The 22,011-nt window shown below is 44.6% G+C and overlaps 1 protein-coding gene across 2 annotated transcripts in view; it reads right to left on the reverse strand.

Annotated features, from left to right (window-relative positions):
* The window catches only part of LYRM4 (LYR motif containing 4), a 318,499-nt gene extending 296,821 nt beyond the window's left edge, over positions 1 to 21,678 (reverse strand). For both annotated transcript variants that reach the window (XM_030208777.1, XM_030208787.1), the window contains exon 1: positions 21,539 to 21,678. In XM_030208777.1, the coding sequence (XP_030064637.1) occupies positions 21,539 to 21,624 (86 nt within the window). In that variant the 5' untranslated portion in view covers positions 21,625 to 21,678. The remainder of the gene's footprint in view (positions 1 to 21,538) is intronic.
* Between the last annotated feature and the right edge of the window lie 333 nt (positions 21,679 to 22,011).

The following is a 22,011-nucleotide window of genomic DNA, read 5'->3' on the forward strand; positions in this document are numbered from 1 at the left end:
TGCAAGCTATGTTAATCAGCTTTGATGCTGAAAAAGCCTTCGACAGGGTGGACTGGGGCTTTATGTTTGAGACCTTAAAGGCATATGGCATAACGGGATTTTTTGGGAAGGCTTTACAGACCTTGTATACGGAGCCTAGGGCGCGAATAAGTGTCAATGGGCTATATTCTGGCTGGTTTACTATAGGGAGGGGAACCCGGCAGGGCTGCCCGCTCTCGCCGCTTTTGTTCGTATTGACCCTGGACCCGCTAATGCGGGAAATTGGAAATAATGTAGGAATTAAGGGGGTACGGATCCGGGGTCAGGAGTTTAAAACTGCGGCATTTGCGGATGACTTGCTGGTACTGATCACAGACCCACAGAGTTCGTTGGACCAACTGATGGACAGTTTGCGGGAATATGGGGACTTTTCCGGGTTTAAACTGAATCTGGAGAAATCGGAGGCACTAGTTAGTGCGGGGGTGGATCCGGTGATTTGGAATCGGACACAGCTCCGTCAAACACATAAGGAGTTTAGGTACTTGGGAGTGCAGCTCCCAATGGATCCAGCGCAGCTGTATAAGGTTAACGTCCCTCGTTTGATTGGGGAATCTAAAGCACAGCTGGCGGCGTGGATTTCCATGCCACTGTCCTTTCTTGGAAGAATACATTTATATCGCATGATAATATTCCCAAAATGGTTGTATATGCTGCAGATCTTGCCTATTAGGCTGTTGGCTAAAGATCTGAAAGCCCTGCAGAGGCATGTAGCGTGGTTCTGTTGGGCGGGGAAAAAATCGAAAATGCAGTGGAAACATGTATATGGGGCGCAGTGTAAGGGAGGCTTGGGCATGCCTGATTTGAAGGATTATAATTGGGCGTGCTTGGCTAGACACTTGCGGGATTGGCTCCTTAATAAGACAACCTATACCGATATATGTTGGGAGCAAGCTTTCTTCAGGCCATGGTCCTTAAGTTGTTTGTTACACGCTAACAGAAGGGGGATACCAAACCCGTTTAAAGATAGTGTACTTTTGCAACCTCTACGACAGGCCTGGAGGGTACTCTTAGGGCACTGGGGACAGGATCCGGGAACCAGCGTGATGCTGACGATAGTGGGGAACATGGACTTTCCGGCGGGTCAGGAGAGTCGTATTTTTCAAGACATGAAGGGGCAGGGAGTGTATTTATTGGAGAGTTTTTTGCAAGTGGATGGTTCGCTGTTGCCCTATGGGGAATTTGAAAGGAGATGTGTGGGAGGTCCACTGGCAAAATTGGCCTACTTGCAGTTGGAACACTACTTTAGAGGTTTGCCCCAGTCTGCACTCACATTGGATTTTGGGAGGAAGATTCGTGACTTTCTGAAGGGGGATGCAGTGGGGCAGACTTCAATCTCTTTGTTTCATAAGGCACTGGAAGAACTGAAGCCTAAAAAAGATATTGGTGAGGTAGTGGCGAGATGGGAGCAAGAAGTGGGGGGTTCCTTTGCAATCGAGAAGGTAATGGCTGCCTTAAAAGGGATGACAGGGGTGGTGCATAGTGCGGAACTGCAGGAATGTCATTTTAGATCAATCCACAGGGCATATTTCTCGGGTAAGCAAGCGTGGCATGCCGGGATAGTGGGGGCAGATACATGCGGGAAGTGCGGAGTGGGCATGCCTTCTCTGGCACATGGGATATGGCAATGTAGGCTCATTCAAGGATTCTGGGTGTCTCTCGCCCGGTTCGTATCAGAGCTATTGGGAAGTAGGATACACTTTACATTTGAACGGGTAATGTTTAGCTCCCCAAGAGTATGGACAGTGGGAACAAGGGAAGAAAAATTGTTCCTGAGCAAGTCCTGCATTCTGGGGAAGAAATGCATAATGAACCACTGGCTAATGGACATACCGCCCTCATACTGGTACTGGAGGAACAAGTTGCATGCTCTCATGTTATGGGAGGCTAGGGGTGCCCGTTACACGCCGAAAAGGAGACAACACTTTGTTCGAACATGGACTGCATATTTGAATGTGGTAGCCCCTAGAGTTAGAAGTCAGGTGCTGAATGAACTGGGTTGAGAGGGGATGAATGTGGAGTGACTGATGGGAAGCTATGTGGGGGGGTGGGTGAGGCGGGAAGGACTGAGGTAATACTGAGAAGAGCAGACAAGGACAATCCACAATGTAGAGATGACTCACCCCTTGAATATGGGGATTCCTATTACTAAGTTTGCACGACTTCTAAAGAGGTGTTGGCATAAGATGAAGGGCTGTAAGATATAAGTACATGTGGGGCAGATTATGTCGTAAGATATAAGTCCATGTGGGGCAGGCTATATCGTATGGTCGACACCTCCTGTGTTTCGATGTTGGCTGTTCTGTGTGGTTGTATTGAGCAGGGTGGTATGCACCCTTTTGGAATAAGCAAGGGTGATTCGCATTAATAAACATAAGGCGAGAGATGGAATAGGGAGGGATGGGGAGGGGGGAAGGGGGGGGGGGGATAAAATGTAAAAGTGTATGGTGACTTAAGTGATATTATTGATAATTTGCGTTTGTCTCATTTTTTGAGCAACTTGTTCAAGCTCTGTTACCACTAATAAAAAGATTTAAACATAAAAAAGATTTGGTTAAGTTGCTGGAGGAAAATTCAACAGTCTGCTATTGAGACAGACATGGAAAAGCAACTGTATGCCCTTGGATTTGTAGCATGAAATGTTGCCACAATTTGGGTTTCTGCCAGGGACTTGTGACCTGGCTTGGCCGCTGTTGGAAACAGGACACTGGGCTAGATGGACCATTGGTCTGACCTAGTATGGCTACTCTTATGTTTTTATGACAGCCCTCTGCCACATCGACACAAGGCATTGGATCCTATACCCCACTTTTTGTTCACATCGCAACCTGGTTGTCTGAATGAGAATAATTTGGTTCAGTTAATCACTGAAAGCCTTTAGAACATTCCATATGGCCTTACATCTCCACATCAACCTATTGGAGCTATCTCTTGAGCAGACCATGTATCTTGGGTGTGAAGCCCATCTACATGAGTGCCCCATCTGAGGTTGGATGTATCCATTGTGAACACCTTCTGAAAGGGTGGAATTTGGAATTTTATTCCCACGATCAAATTCATCTGAATTGTCCACCAGAGTAGGGACTGAACTAGATCTGGAGGGACCCGGATGACATTTGCCAGGTTCCCTGAAGCTTGAGACCATTGGAAACTAGAGTCCACTGGGTCCATATAAAATGGAGGTGAGCCATGGGAGTGACACACACTGTGGAGGCCATATGCCCTAGTAATCTCAACATCTGTTGATATGTGACCTGCTTGCTGCTGCAGACCTGTGAGGCGAGTGCAATCAAGGTATCCGGTCTTGTTAGGGTCAGGAAGGCCCAAGCTTTCACTGTATTGAGCAGTACTCCTATGTATTCCAATTGTTTTACTGGGTGCAGTTGGAACTTGGGGTAGTTTATAATGAACCCTAGTATCTCTAGCACCTGAATAGTTCTCTGCAATGGACTCCCGCACCCCCTCCTGTGATGTGCTCTTAACTAGCCAATCATCCAGGTAAAGAAACACAAACTCCAAGTCTGTGTAGCGATGCTGCAACTAACGCTAGACAGCTGGTAAAGACCCTGGGAGCTGACACAAGTCCAAAAGACAGAATGCAATACTGGTAGTGTTGCCTCCCTACACATAATCTGAGATACTTTCTGAGCCTTGGAAGCACTGAAATGTGGGTACAGGCATCCTTCAAGTCCAGAGAGTATAGCCAATCTTTGGCCTGAATCATGCAGAGAAGTGTGCCTAAGGAAGTCATCCTGAACTTTTCTTTGACTAAGAATTTGTTCAGGGCCCTAAGGTCTAGGATAGAATGAAATCCCCATGTCTTTTGGGGCACAAGGAAGTAACAGGCATAGAATCCCTTTCCTTCTTCCCCTAGTGGCACCGGTTTGACCTCATTGGCCTGCAGAGGGTCAGAAATTTCCTCTACAAGTACCTGCTTGTGCTGAGAGCTGATAAATGATGCTCTCGGTGGGCAATTTGGTGATTTTTGAAACCAAATGAAGTGTGTAACCAAGACAGATTATTTGAAGACCCTACTGGTCAGAGGTTACAAAAGGCCATCGCTGATGGAAACCAATTCAGCCTTCCCCCTACCAGTAAGCCATCCGGGCCCACGAGAACCTCTTAGTAGAGGAGGATGTAGCCGAATGGTGTCTATCTGTTTCTTAATGAGGTCAGCAACCTCTTCCACCTTGTCCCCAAAAAGGCTGTCACCCTAGCAAGGTACATCCTCCAGTCTCTCTTGAACTGCAGGTTCTATGTCAGAGACAATTAGCCATGAGACTCTACACATCCCCACACCCATGGCAAAGAGCCTGGACACAATATCAAAAGTGTCATAGGTGCTCCTGACCAGATATAGCCTGCATTCCAGCTGATTCATGGCCAACTGACAAAGCTCTGTAGCCTACTCCTAAGGGACAGAGTCCACAAGACTAAGTGCCCTGCGTGTCAAAGACTTCAAGTAAAGGCTTATGTAGCGCTGGTAGGTCTGGATGCGGGCAATGAGCATCAAGGCTTGATAAAGCTTTCACCCAAACAAGTCCAGAGTCCTGGCCTCTCTACCGGAGGGAGCCAAGGCATAAGTCCTGGAGTCCTGGCCTCCTTGAGGGTGGATTTGACTACCAAAGAATGGTAAGGCAATTGTGCCCTTTCGAACCAAGGAGCCTTTTGGATACGATATTGGTTTATCCACCTTCTTTGGTATGACCTGCACTGAGAGGGGAGATTCCCAGTTTTTCAGCAGTGCATCCATCAGGATAGGGTGTAACATAACAGTCACCCCTTCCTTGGGAGAAGATCCATAGTCCAAGTCTGATAGAATCTCAGCCACGGGCTCTACCTCGGTCTCCAAATTAAATGGGACAGTAGACACCATCTCCTTTACAAAACCAGTGAAACAGAGATCCTCTGATGGGGATTTATGCCCCTCTTATGGCAGGGAGGGATCAGAAGGGATACATATAACTCCTTCTCCAAGAGGTAATGTGGCTCCTTCTCTGACTCCCATGAGCAGTCCAGAATAGACTCCTCAAAGTATTCTGGATGGACTGAGTGAGTCTGTGTCTGCCCTACTTCAGTGAGACCCTGCCCATGCCCCAGTGGCACTGAGGTACAGCCCTTATCCTCAGAATCTGGAGAAGCTTCCTCACCCAATAATGAGGATGGTAATGCATGAGTGGACATAAATGTCAATGCCCATTGAGGCGCCGGCATCAAAGACACCTCCATAGGCAGAATCTGGGCCTCAGGAAGGAGCTGAGGTGCAGCTGGTGCAAGTGCACTCAATGCCTGAGCGAAGCGGCGTGTGACTGGAATAACTGTGCCAGCTCCTACCTTAGCATGACCCAGTACTGTTCATCGAGGGCAGGGTTCGGCAAAGGCTGGGAAGCCAATTCAGATATAGCCTGGAAAAGTGTTGGTGTTGACCCAGAAGAAGGAACTTGGCTGCCCAAAGACTAGCATCTCCACTAATGGTACCAATGCCATGGTACTCGCGGCACCGTGCTACAAAGAAGACCAATGCCAATGCTTATTAGGCTTCCCTCAACACTTGGCACTGCGGTCTCTCAGTGCATAGTAAACATAGTAGATGATGGCAGAAAAAGACCTGCACGGTCCATCCAGTGTGCCCAAGAAGATAAATTCATATGTGCTACTTTTTTATTTGTACTGTCCTCTTCAGTGCACAGACCGTATAAGTCTGGCCAGCCCTATCCCCGCCTCCCAACCACCAGCTCTGGCACAGACCCTGTAAGTCTGCCCAGCACTATCCCGCCTCCCAACTACCAGTCCCCCCTCCCACCACCAGCTCTGGCACAGACCGTATAAGTCTGCCCAGCACTATCCCTGCCTCCCACCACCGGCTCTGGCACAGACCGTATAAGTCTGCCCAGCACTATCCCCGCCGCCCAACCACCAGCCCCGGCACAGACCGTATAAGTCTGCCCAGCACTAGTCCCGCCTCCCAACCACCAGCCCCAGCATAGACCGTATAAGTCTGCCCAGCACTAGCCCCGCCTCCCAAACACCAGCTCTGCCACCCATTCTAGGCTAAGCTCCTGAGGATCCCTTCCTTCTGCACAAGATTCCTTTATGTTTATCCCACGCATGTTTGAATTCTGTTACCGTTTTCATCTCCACCACCTCCCGCGGGAGGGCATTCCAAGCATCCACCACCCTCTCCATGAAAAAATACTTCCTGACATTCTTCTTGAGTCTGCCCCCCTTCAATCTCATTTCATGCCCTCTCGTTCTACCGCCTTCCCATCTACGGAAAAGGTTCGTTTGCGGATTAATAACTTTCAAATATTTGAACGTCTGTATCATATCACCCGTTTCTTCTTTCCTCCAGGGTATACATGTTCAGGTCCGCAAGTCTCTCCTCATAAGTCTTGTAACGCAAATCCCATACCATCCTCGTAGCTTTTCTTTGCACCGCTTCAATTCTTTTTACATCCTTAGCAAGATACGGCCTGCAAAACTGAACACAATACTCCAGGTGGGGCCTCATCACCAACTTGTACAGGGGCATCAACACCTCTTTTCTTCTGCTGGTCACACCTCTCTCTATACAGCCTAGTAACCTTCTAGCTACGGCCACCGCCTTGTCACACTGTTTCATCGCCTTCAGATCCTCAGATACTATGACCCCAAGATCCCTCTCCCCATCCGTACCTAGCAGACTCTCACCGCCAAACACATACACCTCTCTTGGATTTCTACTCCCTAAGTGCATCACTTTGCATTTCTTCGCATTGAATTTTAATTGCCAAACCTTAGACCATTCTTCTAGCTTTTTCAGATCCTTTTTCATGTTTTCCACTCCCTCCGGGGTGTCCACTGTGTTACAAATCTTAGTATCATCCGCAAATAGGCAAACTTTACCTTCTAACCCTTCGGCAATGTCACTCACAAATATATTGAACAGAATCGGCCCCAGCACCGATCCCTGAGGCACTCCACTACTCACCTTTCCCTCCTCCGAGCGAACTCCATTCACCACCACCCTCTGGCGCCTGTCCGTCAACCAGTCAACGTCAAACTCGTACCCGTCTTCTGTGTTTGGTCCGAGGCTGACCTGTCCTGGGGTCTACTATCTGTGCACAATGTAAAGGGAGGTGGAGACCTTCTCAATACTGGTGTACTCCCAGTGGCTGATGCAGACTGGGCAGCCATAGAGGTCAATGGACCAATCTTCAAGGCGTCAAAAAGTTTCTCCTGCTGGACCCAAAGCACTTTCTGTGTCCTCAACTGCATTTTTAAATAGACAGAACAAATATCAGCTTGTTGATTAGGTCCTAGGGATCTGATGCACCAATTATGCGGGCCCGTCATAGAAATCACCCAATTACATTGGGTGCACCTCTTGAATCCACTGGGGGTTTTCTTAGACATTGAGAAAAGAATCACAGCCAAATGAAACTCCTGAATCTTGAAAGTAAAATGGACCAATACTCAAAATGAGACTAGTGCTCAGGCCAAAGTGGACCTAAAGAACCACAAAAAAAGAAAGAAAACTTCAAGAGCTGAAAATAACTAAGATTTAACAGGGAAAGAACTTGAAAATTTGAAGAAAAAAAAAACACACTGAGGGGAGACTGCAAAGATGCATCCTCCTAGCTCTGCAGGAGAGAATGATGGATCCGCACTCATGTGTCAGGCACGAAGGCACCTGCACATGTGTGGTGGGACACTGCTAGAACTTTCCTTATTTAATACACACTAGGCATCATCTGCACAGGGCTCTGTCAGATGATGTCACCCATATGTGAGAATGCAACTGGCTTGCTTGTCCTGAGAGAACAACTTAATGCACTTATTTACCAGAAAGGTAATACTGTGAAAGGAAAGGCCTATGTTCTCCCCTACAAACACCAGCAGTACCCACATTGTAGAAAGTCATGCCTATCATTTATGCTTACATATGACACCCAGAAAAAAATTAATCCCACTCAGAATGTTTATACAGAAATAAAACTTTTACTGAAAATTATTTTTTTTTAATACATTTACATTTTTACCCCCTGAGGGCCTACTTCCCAGAGAGAAGCTGCTGTGTCCTTCAGTATCTCCTGGGGCAGGAAGTCTCCTTTCCTTCCTGCTTGGGTTGTACTCCCTCCTGCAGCTGGTCTTCCCAGAATTGGAGTTGAAATAGAAACATGCCAAAAAACCATAATATACTACTAAGACTCCTAGACTACTTCGAGATTGGTGGAAATATACTCAGCTGGATCAAGGGCTTTCTAACCACCAGAACATACCAAGTGAAATCAAACTCAACTATATCATCGCCGTGGAAAGCAGACTGTGGAGCACCTCAAGGATCACCACTTTCACCAATCCTTTTCAACCTAATGATGATCCCACTTGCCAAGTCCTTATCTACCCAGGGCCTCAACCCATTTATCTATGCAGACAACGTTACAATATACATCCCTTTCAAACATGATTTGGCAAAAATCACCATTGAAATCAACCTTGGCTTGCACACCATGAACTCATGGGCAAACACATTCCAACTAAAACTCAATACAGAAAAAAAACATCGCCTTATCCTCTCATCCCAATACCACACAAGCATACCTACAAACTTAATCACTCCAGATTACACTCTCCCTATCTCAGATAACCTGAAAATCCTTGGTGTCACAATTGACAAGAACCTTACACTCGAAAGCCAACTCTACAATCAAGAAAATGTTCCACTCAATGTGGAAACTCAAATGCATAAAACCATTCTTCCCAAGGACAATGTTCCGCAACCTGATACAATCAATGGTACTAAGCCATGCTGACTACTGCAACGGAATTTACTTGGGATGCAAAGACCAACTCATAAGGAAGTTACAGAACGCACAAAATACAGCAGCCAGACTTATATTTGGAAAATCGCGATTTGAAAGCGCCAAACCCCTTCAAGAAAAGTTACATTGGCTCCCAATCAAAGAACGGATCACTTTCAAAGTCTGCACCCTGGTCCACAAAATTATCTCTGGTGATGTCACGGGATATATGTCTGACCTCATAGACCTGCCAACCAGAAACTCAACTAGATCATCACGAACATACTTAAATCTTCACCACCCTAGCTGCAAAGATCTTAAGTACAAATCAATTTATGGATCCAGCTTCTCCTATATAAGTACGCAACAATGGAATGCACTACCAAAAGCCGTAAAGGCAACGTACGACCACCTCAGCTTCCGGAAATCATTAAAGACCAACTTATTCGAAAAGGCATACCCTACTGATCGAACTTAAATGCTTAACTCAGCAATGCAACAAACAAAAACTTATAATGAACACTCTATAACCCCTCTTTTCTACGATTCCCTACTGTGTCTGTAACATATTTATTTCACTGACTGTAACATTACTCTGTATTTGTTTCATCACCGGAGGTAGATACCGCCTCACGATATTATGTAAACCACATTGAGCCTGCAAATAGGTGGGAAAATGTGAGGTACAAATGTAACAAACAAACAAATAAAGAAAGAAAGAAAGAAAGAAAGAAAGAAAGAAAGAAAGAAAGAAAGAAAGAATGCATCCCTAAACTTCTATCACAACATTAAACTGAAAATTGAAAAAATATTATACGCAGGGTATACAGTTACATATTTTCATTTGAAAAAGGGCTATCTAATGAACTCTAAGGCATCAACTGATGGGGAAACTGGCACAGTAGGAATCCGGTATTGTACAGAAGAAACTGAAGTCTTTCTGTACTGAACAAAACACAATACAGAACATGGTGAAATAAAAGTGCTGAAGACTGAGCTGAAAAGAGCTGCATGTATGAACATGCACAGAAATGCAGAAGTCAGAATACTCACAGGAAAAAAAATGTTAACCATGGACAGATCAGATTGGAGTGTCATTTTCTGCTATCACACCATCTGCACACAGCAGGCGTGCATGCAACAGCAATCTGCTGGGCAGCATTCTCTAAGGTCTGAGCTGGTGAGGTGAGCAAAGTCTCCTCCTGGGATGAAGAGGTATCTGTCAGCATGATATGTGCACAATCTATCCTGATGAATATATACATCTTATTTCTCACTCTCTTTAAAAGTACTGATGATTTCTAATACTCACCACATGTAAAAGCATGTGGAGGAGTAGACTAATGGTTAGTGCAGTGGGCTTTGATCCTAGCAACCTGGGTTCAATTCCCAGCTCCTTGTGACCTTGGGCAAGTCACTGAACCCTCCATTGCCACAGGTACAAAAAAATTTAGATTGTGAGCCCCTTAAGGACAGAGAAAGTACCTGTATATAATGTGTACAGAACTGTATACGTCTAGTAGCGCTATAGAAATGATTAGTAGTAGTGAATACAAGTAATAGTCTATACATACATGTAGCAATATATTGTTACTATTCATTGTGAAAATACTTATACACTTTATACAGTTAACATAATGTGATAGTATGAGACTGAAGAAGATGAGCTTCACAAGTACTCCATAATAAACACATTAAGAACAAGAGACTGACCAGATTCAAGAGTAGCTCATATTACCCAAGTCCAGGGTTTTGAAAGGGAAGTATATAGTTAGGCTCCAGGTGGGCCTATGTTGTTTTTGCTTTCATACCTACAGAGTCACTGCTTTCCAAATGAGGATAAGGCAAATTTGGGCACCACCCACATACTGTAAATAAATGTTTTGTATATGCACCAAATTAATAATTGTGTGGTGTTTCTTACCCATCTCGTGTTTCCAGAGATCAAAGAAAGGAGGATTTACAGTGATCCACAAAGGGCAGGGTCATTCATTTTGTACAACAGAAACAGTTTGATTCTTCACCCAAGAGTATTCAAATCAATTCTGTTACTGTGACTGGACACAAGCAGGCTCTACTGAACTTATTATTGGCCTTGTTAAAGCAATTTTTAGAAATGGAGCTAATTTGGGTGTGCTGTGATGAAGGATGCAAAGATATGCAATAAAGACTTTTGATATTCTTAATTTCCTTTTTAACATTTCTACAATTATTCTTTCATGTTGAAAAGCATAAAAGTATGCTGTGTAATTCACTTTCATATATTTAGACAGAAGAAAGGCAAGGGTGGGCACCGACAGTCTTGGATCTCTGGGGATCTCTCTTGCTGTTTTCCCCCTTTTTGCTTATATATCCAATTTCCCCCTGCTTATTCTTGCTACGAAACTATTTTCTGTTTTGCTGCTAATTTTGTAACACTAAACAGTTGCTAACGCAATAAGATTGTTTTATTTGTAATTATCTTCTTCTGGTTGCCCAGGCTGGTGTCCAAGAAAAATACAGCTGAGGGTAATTGGTTTGGGTAGGGGCGTTGGTTCTGTGATCCAGCCAGTCCTGACAAGCCCGAATACTCTAAGCACATAAACAGCGCCTCGGTTAGGTGCCGATCAAGCCTATTTTGTAACAATGCGGGTAAATTCTGGGAACGCCCCCCAGAACCACCACTGTCCATGCCTACTTGAAATTATGCGCTACAGGAGTTTCGCGCACATCACTGTAGAATACAATGTGCGTGTATCAATTAAGGCCAACTAATGCCAATAATTGGTTGTTAGAAGCCAATTATTGGCGCTGATTGGCTCATTAATCAATTAAGTTGCATGTGCAATTTTAGTCGCCATATATAGAATCCAGGGGATAACAGCTATAAGTTAAAGTCCATGAGATACTGCAATCTATTGTTAGGCCACTAGATGGTAATGTTCTGTTCAAATATTTAATTATTGTGCGTTACTTTCTGTTCAGGTCCTGGTCTCATTGATCCATCAAACAAGAGATGCTATCCACTCCCTGTTTCAGGCTTTAACAGGATGAGCACTCCTACTATACCAAATAAAATCCTGTTTCAGTTTTATGCTGCATCTTGTTCTTGAGTAATTATCAAGAACCAGAAGAGAAAACATGTAAAGGCCATTACAACTATATTTGTATGTCAGCAGTAAAGTTTCTCAGAACTTTTTTTTTTTTTCAGTAGTACTATTTCCATAACCTGTGAGCTGGTTTTCAATGAGCACATTGGCTATTCTAAAAAGTATTTGCATTTTATTTTATTTCTAAGTACTTATTCATTTAAAATTAGCGCTGCACATTTACCTCATTTCTAACACAATAAACACGCTAAAATTTTAACTTGCATTAATAATTTTAATGAATTAATCACATTCCCCTTTCCCCTGGCGGCCCTCTGAACTTGCCTATATGGACAGCAGCGCTAAGCATGTACTGCTTCTCTCTAGCTGGAGCCCTCCCTCTCTAGCATCCTGCCTCTTCTGAAGTAGCTTCCCATTTCCTGCAGGCAGAATACTAGAGGGAAAGCTCTGGCTAGAGAAACAGGATGTGCTTAGCACTGCCATCTGTACAGGCAATTCAAAGGGTCACCAGAGGGATGAGGAGGGGGAATGAGATGCCAGTGAACATGAAAGCAGCATAAGGAAAAAAGCTGCTGGGGGGGGGGGGAGGGTACCACAGAAACAGATGCCAGAGCAGGGAGAGGAATGGCAGAGAGAAAAATATGTTGGTCAGGTGGGGGGAAGAGGAGGGAGGAAACTCGGACCAAAGCGTCTCATCTCAAGTGGGGTTTTGATGTGAGATGGTGCACATGGAAGGGAGGGAAAGGGAACCGAGAAGAGAGGAGATAGTGCTCATGGAGAGGAGGGGAAGGGAAAGGGAGAGATGGTAACTAGATAGATTTGAGATGGAGGAAGAATAATGGAAGAAAGCTGAATGTGAAAGATGATGTGATGTATGAGACACCCTCCTGGTCTCCCTGTTGTATCTTCATATCTTATTGCCATGTACATACTATAAGAAGGGAGAGGAATTTTATCTGGATAGCTGGCTGTGTGTCATTGGAAGGCTTGCAGCAGGAGAGGGACGAGTATAATTACAGAGAGAGCCAATTTCCCCAGGTTCTAAACCCTTCCCAGTAGTGTTTAGCGAGGTCTTTCTTAGGACAGACACAGAACCCTGGAAGGGAGAAAGCCTGGCATGGTCTCAGGAAGGGAGGTGTTTCACACCTGTACTGCTTTTCTGGAGGGAAAGGAGTCAGTTCTTAGGGACATACCAGGAATTAGATCAAGCCTTTGCTCCTGACTCAGTAAGCAGTATACGCGGAAGCCAAAGTGATGCTTGGAAATGGGTGGGGCTGTTTCTCTCTGGGAAGATGTAGAGGTAAAAAAGCCTGCTGTGACCAAGACAGAGGGAGGAAAGGAGAGAGAAGGAGAAGAACAGCAACCTACCTGAGGGCAGGAGGAACCTTCCTCACAGAGAACTGGCTGCAGGGAGTAAACGGGCTACCTAACCCAGGACAGGAGGACCCTAAAGTTAATGCAGTGCCTGGTTAGTGAGAGAAGGGGAAATGTTACTGACCTGCCTGAAGAGAAAGAGGGGGTCACGGTCAGCCATATGAAGGGTGCAGAGAATTTTTGAACAGTCCTAGCCTGTAGCTGGAAGAAAGAATTGGTGTCCAGTTCTCACTGGGGAAATGTTAGTGACCTACCTGAAGAGAGAGAGAGAGGGTCAGGGTCAGACATGTGAAGGGCGCAAAGAATGCTACTGAGCAGTCCAAGCCTACAGCTGGAATCAAGTGGGGAATTCACCTGGTCAGAGAGGTTTCATTAAGGGGCACAGCTCTAGGCTGTGTCCTGGAAATGCTGGCTTAAACATGAGAAACTTATGAACTGCTAGGGACTTAAAATGCAAGCTGGGTTGGGGAAGAAAAAAAAGAAACCCTTCCTATACAGTTTTTGCAGGAATTCTTTCTGGGTTGATTTTTCTTTTCGTTTTAATCAATTTTTTTATTGCTCATCAACAACTACAGAATAGACACCAAAATTAGTGCAAATACAAAAATGCATAAACCACAAAAACTTAAGTGTCTTTGTCAGCCTGAGTACACAACATACCAACCTATTTCCAACAGAGTCCACCTAAAGCTAACTCCCCCCTGTTCCCCTTGCCCTATCCCCTCCCCCTCCCCCTAACCATTCCAGAACTAAACCAGCATTGAGATTGTTTCTTGCAATGTATCCCATCCTCTCTTATGAGACTATAAACAATCCCTTCTCAGAGACGTTAACCGCTCCATTAGGAACAAATGATGTACTCTCTCCTGCCACATTTCTAATGAAGGCGTTACAGAAGTTTTCCAGTGTGCGGCTATCGAACATTTCACCGCGGCTAATCCCCAGTGGAGCAATCTATTTTGCCACCAATTTAGCCTATTCCCATACAGACCTAATAAACATAATTGTGGAGAGAAAGGCACCTCCACCTGAATTTTATCTGAGATTACACCAATCACTTTAGCCCACAAAGAAGCTATCAATTCACAGCCCCACCACACATATAAAAACGTACCCCTCTCACTCATACATCTCCAATATACATCAGGCACCAGGGGAAACATCCTGTGAAGCCTCTCTGGTGTATAATACCACCTAGTAAGTACTTTATAAGCATTCTCCTGCACAAGCACACACACACACAGAAGTCAGACGCACTCCACCACATATCTTTTCCCATTCCTCCTCTGTAATGGTTAACTGCAAAGCTTGTTGCCAAGCACGCATATATTTGTGTTTAGTCCACTCCCATCCCCTCATATATTTATAAATCACCAATATGGGTCTTGGGGTCTTTTTCAACAAAAGCCAAAGATTTTCCAGAAATTCCCTCTTAGTAGGATCCTCCCTTAACCATCCCTGCTGTGATGCAAAATGATAAGCTGATTGTAAGATAGAAAATCCCCCTGTGGACGATCATATTTATCCTAAAGATGTTCAAAGGAGGCCAAGATTCCCCCACTACATACATCCTGAAATCTAGTCAGCCCCAACGTGGCCCACCGATTAAATATCCTTCCCTTATAACCCGCTGCAAATTTAGGCTCCCATTCTAATAACCGCTAAGGTAGAAATCCGATTCAAACTACCCCATCTCTTCCTAACTTCCAACTATATCCCCCTCAAATGGACCAAAAAGGGGTTCACCCCACCTCTAGGCCCCTCACCCCCCACCTGTGAATTCCAAAGTAGTGTGCCCAATGGTTGTCCCCTGGAGAGATCTTGTTCTAGATTTACCACCGCCTTACCTCGCCCCAGATCCCAATCAAGAATCATCCTCAATTGTGCTGCTAAATAGTACCACTCTAGATTTGGCACTGCTCTAACCCCACCCCCTGCTCTTGGGCCCCCCACAAAACTTCCTGAAACAGACAAGGTCTTTTCCCTCCCCATAAAAAATTGTAAATCGTAGATTGAAGCCTACCCAACAAATTACGTGGGATGAACACTAGTAGAGTCTGAAATAAGAAAAGAAGTCTCGGCAGGATATTCATTTTTACTACTGCAATGCGCCCCCACCAAGACAACCAAAGTCTTTTCCACCTCACTAAATCCACCTGAACCTGGTTCAGAACCTTATCATAATTCAAACTGTATAAGTCCTTTACCTCCCGTGGTATCTGAATGCCCAAATAGGTAGACACCCAACGAAAAGGAAAAACACTTTGCAATCTGTCCCCCTCTCCTTCTGGTATAGTGACTCCTAAAAGTTCGCTCTTGTCCATGTTAATCTTTAAGCCGGCCACCTGCCCAAATTCCCGAAATATCTCCATAATGACAGACAAGGTATGTCCCGGATCTTTAAGATACAATAATACATCATCCATTAACAGAGCTACCCGGTGTTCTGCCCCTCCGACCCGTATCCCTTCGACTTCCGGATGCCCACAAATATAGGCCGCCAGGGGTTCCATATAGATAGCAAACAGCAATGGTGATAGAAGACACCCCTGACAAGTACCCCTTTCAATGCTAAAAAAAGATGTATACTTATTATTAAGATGGAGATAAGCCCGCGGCTCTGTATAAAATGCCGATATTCATGCTTTAAAGTTATCCCTTATTCCCATACGCTTCATCACCTCCTGCAAAAACGACCATCCCACCCTATCAAAGGCCTTCTCTGCGTTCAAGGCTAAGAAAGCTATACGGTGTTTACTCTGCTGGGCTGTCCACAAAAGATGTAAGGTACAACGAATATTCTTTCCCACTGTTCTGTGTGGGACAAACCCTGACTGGTCCATATAAATAAGTCTCGGTAAGACTCTCCTCAACCTATTGGCCAACACCTTAGCTAAAATTTTTGCATCAACATTAAGAAGAGAAATGGGTAACCCTTCCATTTTTCCAAATCAAGAGTTTTCTTGAAAAGTTGTGAATATTTACAAAAATAACATTTAAAAAAAAAAAGAAGAGAAATGGGCCTGTAAACCCCACAGGAAGTGGGGTCTTTCCCAGGTTTCGGCAATACTGTAATACCTGCTTCCACCATGGACTTCGGCAAAGCTTTCCCCTCCAATTCTCCATTTCCTACTCTCACCAAAAGATCACACACTTCTCCCATAAAGGTCTTGTAAAACCATACCGAAAACCCATCCAGCCCAAGAGCTTTACCATTTTTCAAGTTTCGAATGAAATGCTCCACTTCCCCTAGACGGATAGTTTCTCCCAGTTGTTCCTTCTCTGAGGCTGTAACCCTTGGGAGGGTGATCTTATCAAAAAACGCTCAATTTCTTCCCTAGAAAACTACCCCCTCTGCCTGATATAATTCCTTATAATAACTAAGAAAACAATCTTGGATATCCACGTCAGTACAACACCATTTCCCACTCCCATTTTTAAGTTTTTGCACATTCAGTTTAATTCTCTGCCCTCGAAGATATCTAGCTAATCTCGCTCCAGCTTTATTAGCAAATTCAAAGAACCCCTGTTTAAGTTTAGCTTGAGCAAATTCCACCTCTACCATCTGCAACCGGGAAAGTGCCCTCCGTACCTGACAAAGTTCATTCCAAACCCCCGGCTCCTGCAATCTCTTATGCCAGTTCTTCAACTCAACCAGTCGATGCCTCAGACATAAATTCTGCAAACTCCTCTCCCTTTTTCTCCTACAGCCCCACTGAATGAACACACCTCTAATCACCACCTTCATTGCATCCCAAAGGGTACCATCTCCAACCTCCCCACTGTCGTTAACTTGCCTATATTCAAGAATAGTCTTCTGCACCGCTTGCACGTCCCCAACAGGGATTCATTAAGCCTCCAAAACCCTTTCTTCACTGACCCACCCATCCCCTTCAGAGTAATCCAAACCGGAGCACGATCTGATATCTGAATATGCTCAATCTCAGCAGCTCCCATAGACTCCCAGAGATTACGAAGAACCCATAAACTGTCTACACGGGTATAGGAGTCACTAGCATGGGAAAAGAATGTATAATTGTGCTGCGATGGATGCAACAACCTTCAACTATCCACTACCTCCAAACCCCGAAAGAAGTCTTGCAATGCTCTCCGATGCTGTTTGCTATAAAGGCCTCCCCCAGAGTGGTCTAATCGCGCATTAGGAGTAACATTAAAATCGCCCCCCACGATCAGGGAACCCTGTACAAATCCCCCAACAACTTCCAAAAAAAGCTGCTTGACCAGAGTTTGGAGCATAAACATTTACCAACGTAATCTCCGTACCTTGACATAAACCTATCAGTGCTAAACATCTTCCACTAGAATCTTTAAACTCCTGAAGAACCGTGAATCCAAATCCCTCTCTAATTAAAGTGGCAACCCCACCTACCCTCTCGTCCCTGTTGATCCACCACTGTCCCAAAGGGTCGCCGCTTTAACAATTGGAGATCCCTAGGTCTCAAGTGCATCTCCTGCAAAAATGCCACATCCCACTTAAGCCTACCAAATTCTTTAAATACTATGCTTCTCTTCCCCGGATTATTCAACCCATTCACATTCCATGAACCCACTGTTATCAACTCAGTTTTGCTCTGATCTCTTATTCCATACTGTCTGTCTCTCTGAACCGAACCTCCCCCCAACTCCTGCCCTCCCCCCAACCTCCTACCACCACAACTTCCCCCCCCAAACCGACTGACCCATCTCCAAATAAATCTGCCTTCCCTTGAGGAAATACCGACCTCCCAAATGGCTCAAAACCCCTCTATAGATTCCCCCCTTGCCTATGCCCCCCCCCCAAAAAAAAACCCTGCCCTACTATCCCATCCATACTCCCCCATCCCTCATTTTACCTCAAAGTTACACAATTACACACATCGAAGACTAGCACCGCTTTCCATTCACCACCACAAACCCCTTCACCCCCAGATTGTTCCCACCCTTCCCCCATCCTTCCCTCCTCTTTTACCCCTTCCCTCATACAGCCCCACCCCCTCACATTATACAATTCCCACTCGCTTCCTAACATCCACCAAACCCCCAGCCAAAAGCCCCCCCCACAGTAAAACCCCCAACATCCATCCATTCCCCCCTCCCATTAAACTAGTCGATAAAACCTATCAGACTACTACAGAGAAAATCACAATGATCTTTATCGCCGTTGCTTAGATATGCAACATGTCCAATCATAACTTTAGGTTGAGCTCTTGTGCCACTTCTTTCCTTGATCTGCTACTTTATGCCACGGTGAAGCAGACCTTGAGCTTCTCTCCCGAGCTGGCGAGGAACTTGGTAAATTCTCACAGCCCAAGTCTTTCAAAGCCGCCCACGCCTCCGGAACAGATTTTACCTTCCGAGATTTCCCTCCAACCAACAACCACACCGCAAATAGAAATAGCCAGCGGTAACGCAATCCGCATGAATATGGTAACTTCTTGAAAGGAGCAACATTTTTGCAAGGTGGTCCAAGCCAGATCCTGAAACACACTGACTTTGCAGTTTTTGCCATGCCAATTCTGTTTGTTGCTGCGCCTTAATTAATTAATTTATTTATAGCATTTATACCCCGCTCAGTGCGGCTTACAAGCTATGGTACAAAGTATCACAGAGATAACACAAAGTATAGTACAAGGTATGGTACAAAGTATCACATAGATACACAAAGCATGATACAAAGTATCACAGATGTTCAAGTTAAAAGAGTAGAAACAATGGGGAGAGATGTGGGGGAGAGGATTGGAGTATGGGTAGTGCTGGTGGTGTGGAATTAGGTTTGAGAATTAAGTTGGGTTGTTTGGGTAAGCTTGTTTGAAGAGGTAAGTCTTCAGCAGCTTTTGGAAGGGTAGGTGTTCATTGGTTGTTTGGATGTGTTGTGGTATTGCGTTCCAGAGTTGGCTGCCTATAACGGAGAAGTTGGAAGCATAGTAAGTTTTGTAGTTGAGGCCTTTGCAGTTGGGAAGATGAAGATTGAGATATGTTCGGGAAGATTTGGACCTATTTCTGGCTAGAAGATCGATCAAGTTGGTCATGTAGCTTGGAGATTTGCCATGGAGGATCTTGTGGATCATTGTGTGGGCTTTGAAATTTATGCGTTCCTTGATAGGGAGCCAGTGAAGTTTTTCACGAAGTGGAGTTGCACTTTCAAATCGTGGTTTGCCAAAAATGAGTCTGGCTGCTGTGTTTTGGGCGGTTTGGAGTTTTTTCATGATTTGGGCTTTGCAGCCGATGAAGATGCTGTTGCAGTAGTCGGCATGGGTGAGTACTGTGGATTGTACTAGATTGCGGAAAGTTTGCTGTGGGAGGAATGGTTTTACTCTTTTCAGTACCTACATCATGTTGAACATCTTCTTCGTCGTAGCTTTTGCATGAGTTTCCAAAGTTAGGTGGTTGTCTAGTGTTACTCCTAGGATTTTTAGATTGTCAGATATTGGGATTGTGACGTCAGGGGTGATCAAGGTGGTTGGGAGCAGAGTAGCATGTTGTGGTGAAAGGATTAGGCATTGGGTTTTTTCTTTGTTCAATTTCATCTTGAAAGCGTTGGCCCAGGACGCTAGAATGTTCATGGCAGTGATTATTTTCTCTGAGATTTCAGTAAGGTTGGACTGGAAAGGGATGAATATTGTGATGTCATCAGCGTAGATAAAGGGGTTAAGGCTGGATTTGGATAGGGATTTGGCCAAATGCACTCCTTAATGGGAAAATCTGCAAAGCAAACAATAATATCCCTAAGCGCTCCTTCCCTAACGGGGCCCAGACTGCGATGTGCTCTTTGAATCCACCAATTAAGAGGTTCACTCTCAGCCCCCAGTCCCATCAGATAAGTGCAGAAGTCTGATATCACCTGGGAGCAATTTCTAAAGTTTTCAGTCTCAGGAATGCCCTTGAATCTGAGGATACACCTCCTGGATCTATTCTCCAAATCTTCGGCTGGTCCTTGAATTCCTGAATCACATCCGAATTTTTAGAGCATGTTCCTTTCAAAGAGATCAGCTCTTCTCGTACCTCATCCACAGATTCCTCCACAATAGCGACACGGGCTCCTAGCTCGCCCAGCTCTGCTTTAATATCCTTCAAGGTCTCTTGAACATCTCTCCGGACTCCCGCTATATCTTCCTGTAGTTCCTTAAGCCACTGCAACCATCTTAATTTTAGTAACTTCATCTATTCTACTCGCCCCTGCAAGTGCTCATTTCCTCCTCCGACTCCACCGGCGCCATGTTATGCTCTCCTCTGCATCTCCCACCGCACTAGTTTTCAGTTTTTCTTGCTGGTGCTTCGTGAATCAGAACTTTTCTAAACTCTTCCAAGGTGGCATCTCAAGTTTCTCTATCTTTTAGTGAGAATATAATTCTCCTTTGGAGGCAAGGATTGGCGAATCGCTTAGTTTATAAACAGTCCCTTTCAGAGCTATCCACCTAAGCTGCCATTACCAAGAGAGACATCACTTCCTCCGGGTTGATTTTTCTTTTGAGTCCTGAAGCACGTCAGGAGGACTTGTACCATGTTTTGAAGACTGAACTTTGCTAATGGAATCTAATTCTTTGAGCTGAATAAAAGCTCTCTATGTTTTGGAACCTTGTTGCTGTGTGAATGTCTGAGCTGGAGAGGTGGAAAGCTTCGAACAGAGCAGGAGATGGATCAGGGGGATTTTTCCTGACCTCTTCCATGGAAAGTGTAAGAGGGAGCACATCTGGTGACACAGACCGACCTGGTGGGACATTATAATGGATAGAGGGCAGGAAGTGAGGGAGGAGAAAAAAAAAGATAGTGAATAGAGACAGGAAGCCCTGGAAACAGAGTTCAGAGCACAAAGAAAAAGAGGAAGATGATATCACTAGACAACAAAGGTAAGATAAATAATTTTATTTTTAGTTTAGTGACTGAATTCACATCTGCTATCTATATATTGCATTGCACAGGAGGAAATGTGAGGAGGCTTTCTATGCGATTAATCGTGCAATTAACATTTTTTTACCTATGTGCAGCCCTATTTAAAATACTTTCATTCCATCCATCTCTGAGCAGATTACAACAAACATGACAAATAAAAACAAAATACACGAAACAACTAAAACAAAATCAGTCACTGCATAAGATAATAAAACAAACAAAAAGAGCTATGCTGTATCTCCTTGCAACTGTTCATTATAGCAGCGGTAGCACACAGTATGAGAAGGGACCAAGTGGACACTTGGTAAACGTATGTACTAGCTATACCAATCTAATTTGGGCACATTCTCTACTAGTCTTTCTTACCTGTAGTTGTATGAACTGAATTTCTTGCTTTCTCTCAACATTGTTCTGTAAAGGCTCAATACCTGTGCGCTGCTGGATGATGCCATATTACAAATAGTTGATCTTTTGTCAAAGTTCACGTAAAAGCATTTACAATTATATCTAAATAAAAAAAAGAGGGAGACACAAATAAAATATTTGTTATTTTTATTATAAACGTTTTACCATGCCAAGCAGTATATCACCATTCAGAGCAAATAATATCTCTAGCTTCATTTTCCAAAATAATAAATGTTCTGAGATATTGTTCTAATCCCTCTCCCCCCCCACCCCCAAGTATATTCTCCAATCAAGCAAATTAACCCCCCCCCCCCACCCACGGTTTACAAAGCTGCACTAGTGGTTGCCAGTGGGGTAGTGCCAACACAGCCCATTCACTTTCAATGGGCTGTGTTGGCATTGTCACACAGCTTTGTAAATAGGGGGAGGGGTAA

Source organism: Microcaecilia unicolor, chromosome 1, assembly GCF_901765095.1.
Source record: "Microcaecilia unicolor chromosome 1, aMicUni1.1, whole genome shotgun sequence".
NCBI classification, from domain to species: domain Eukaryota; kingdom Metazoa; phylum Chordata; class Amphibia; order Gymnophiona; family Siphonopidae; genus Microcaecilia; species Microcaecilia unicolor.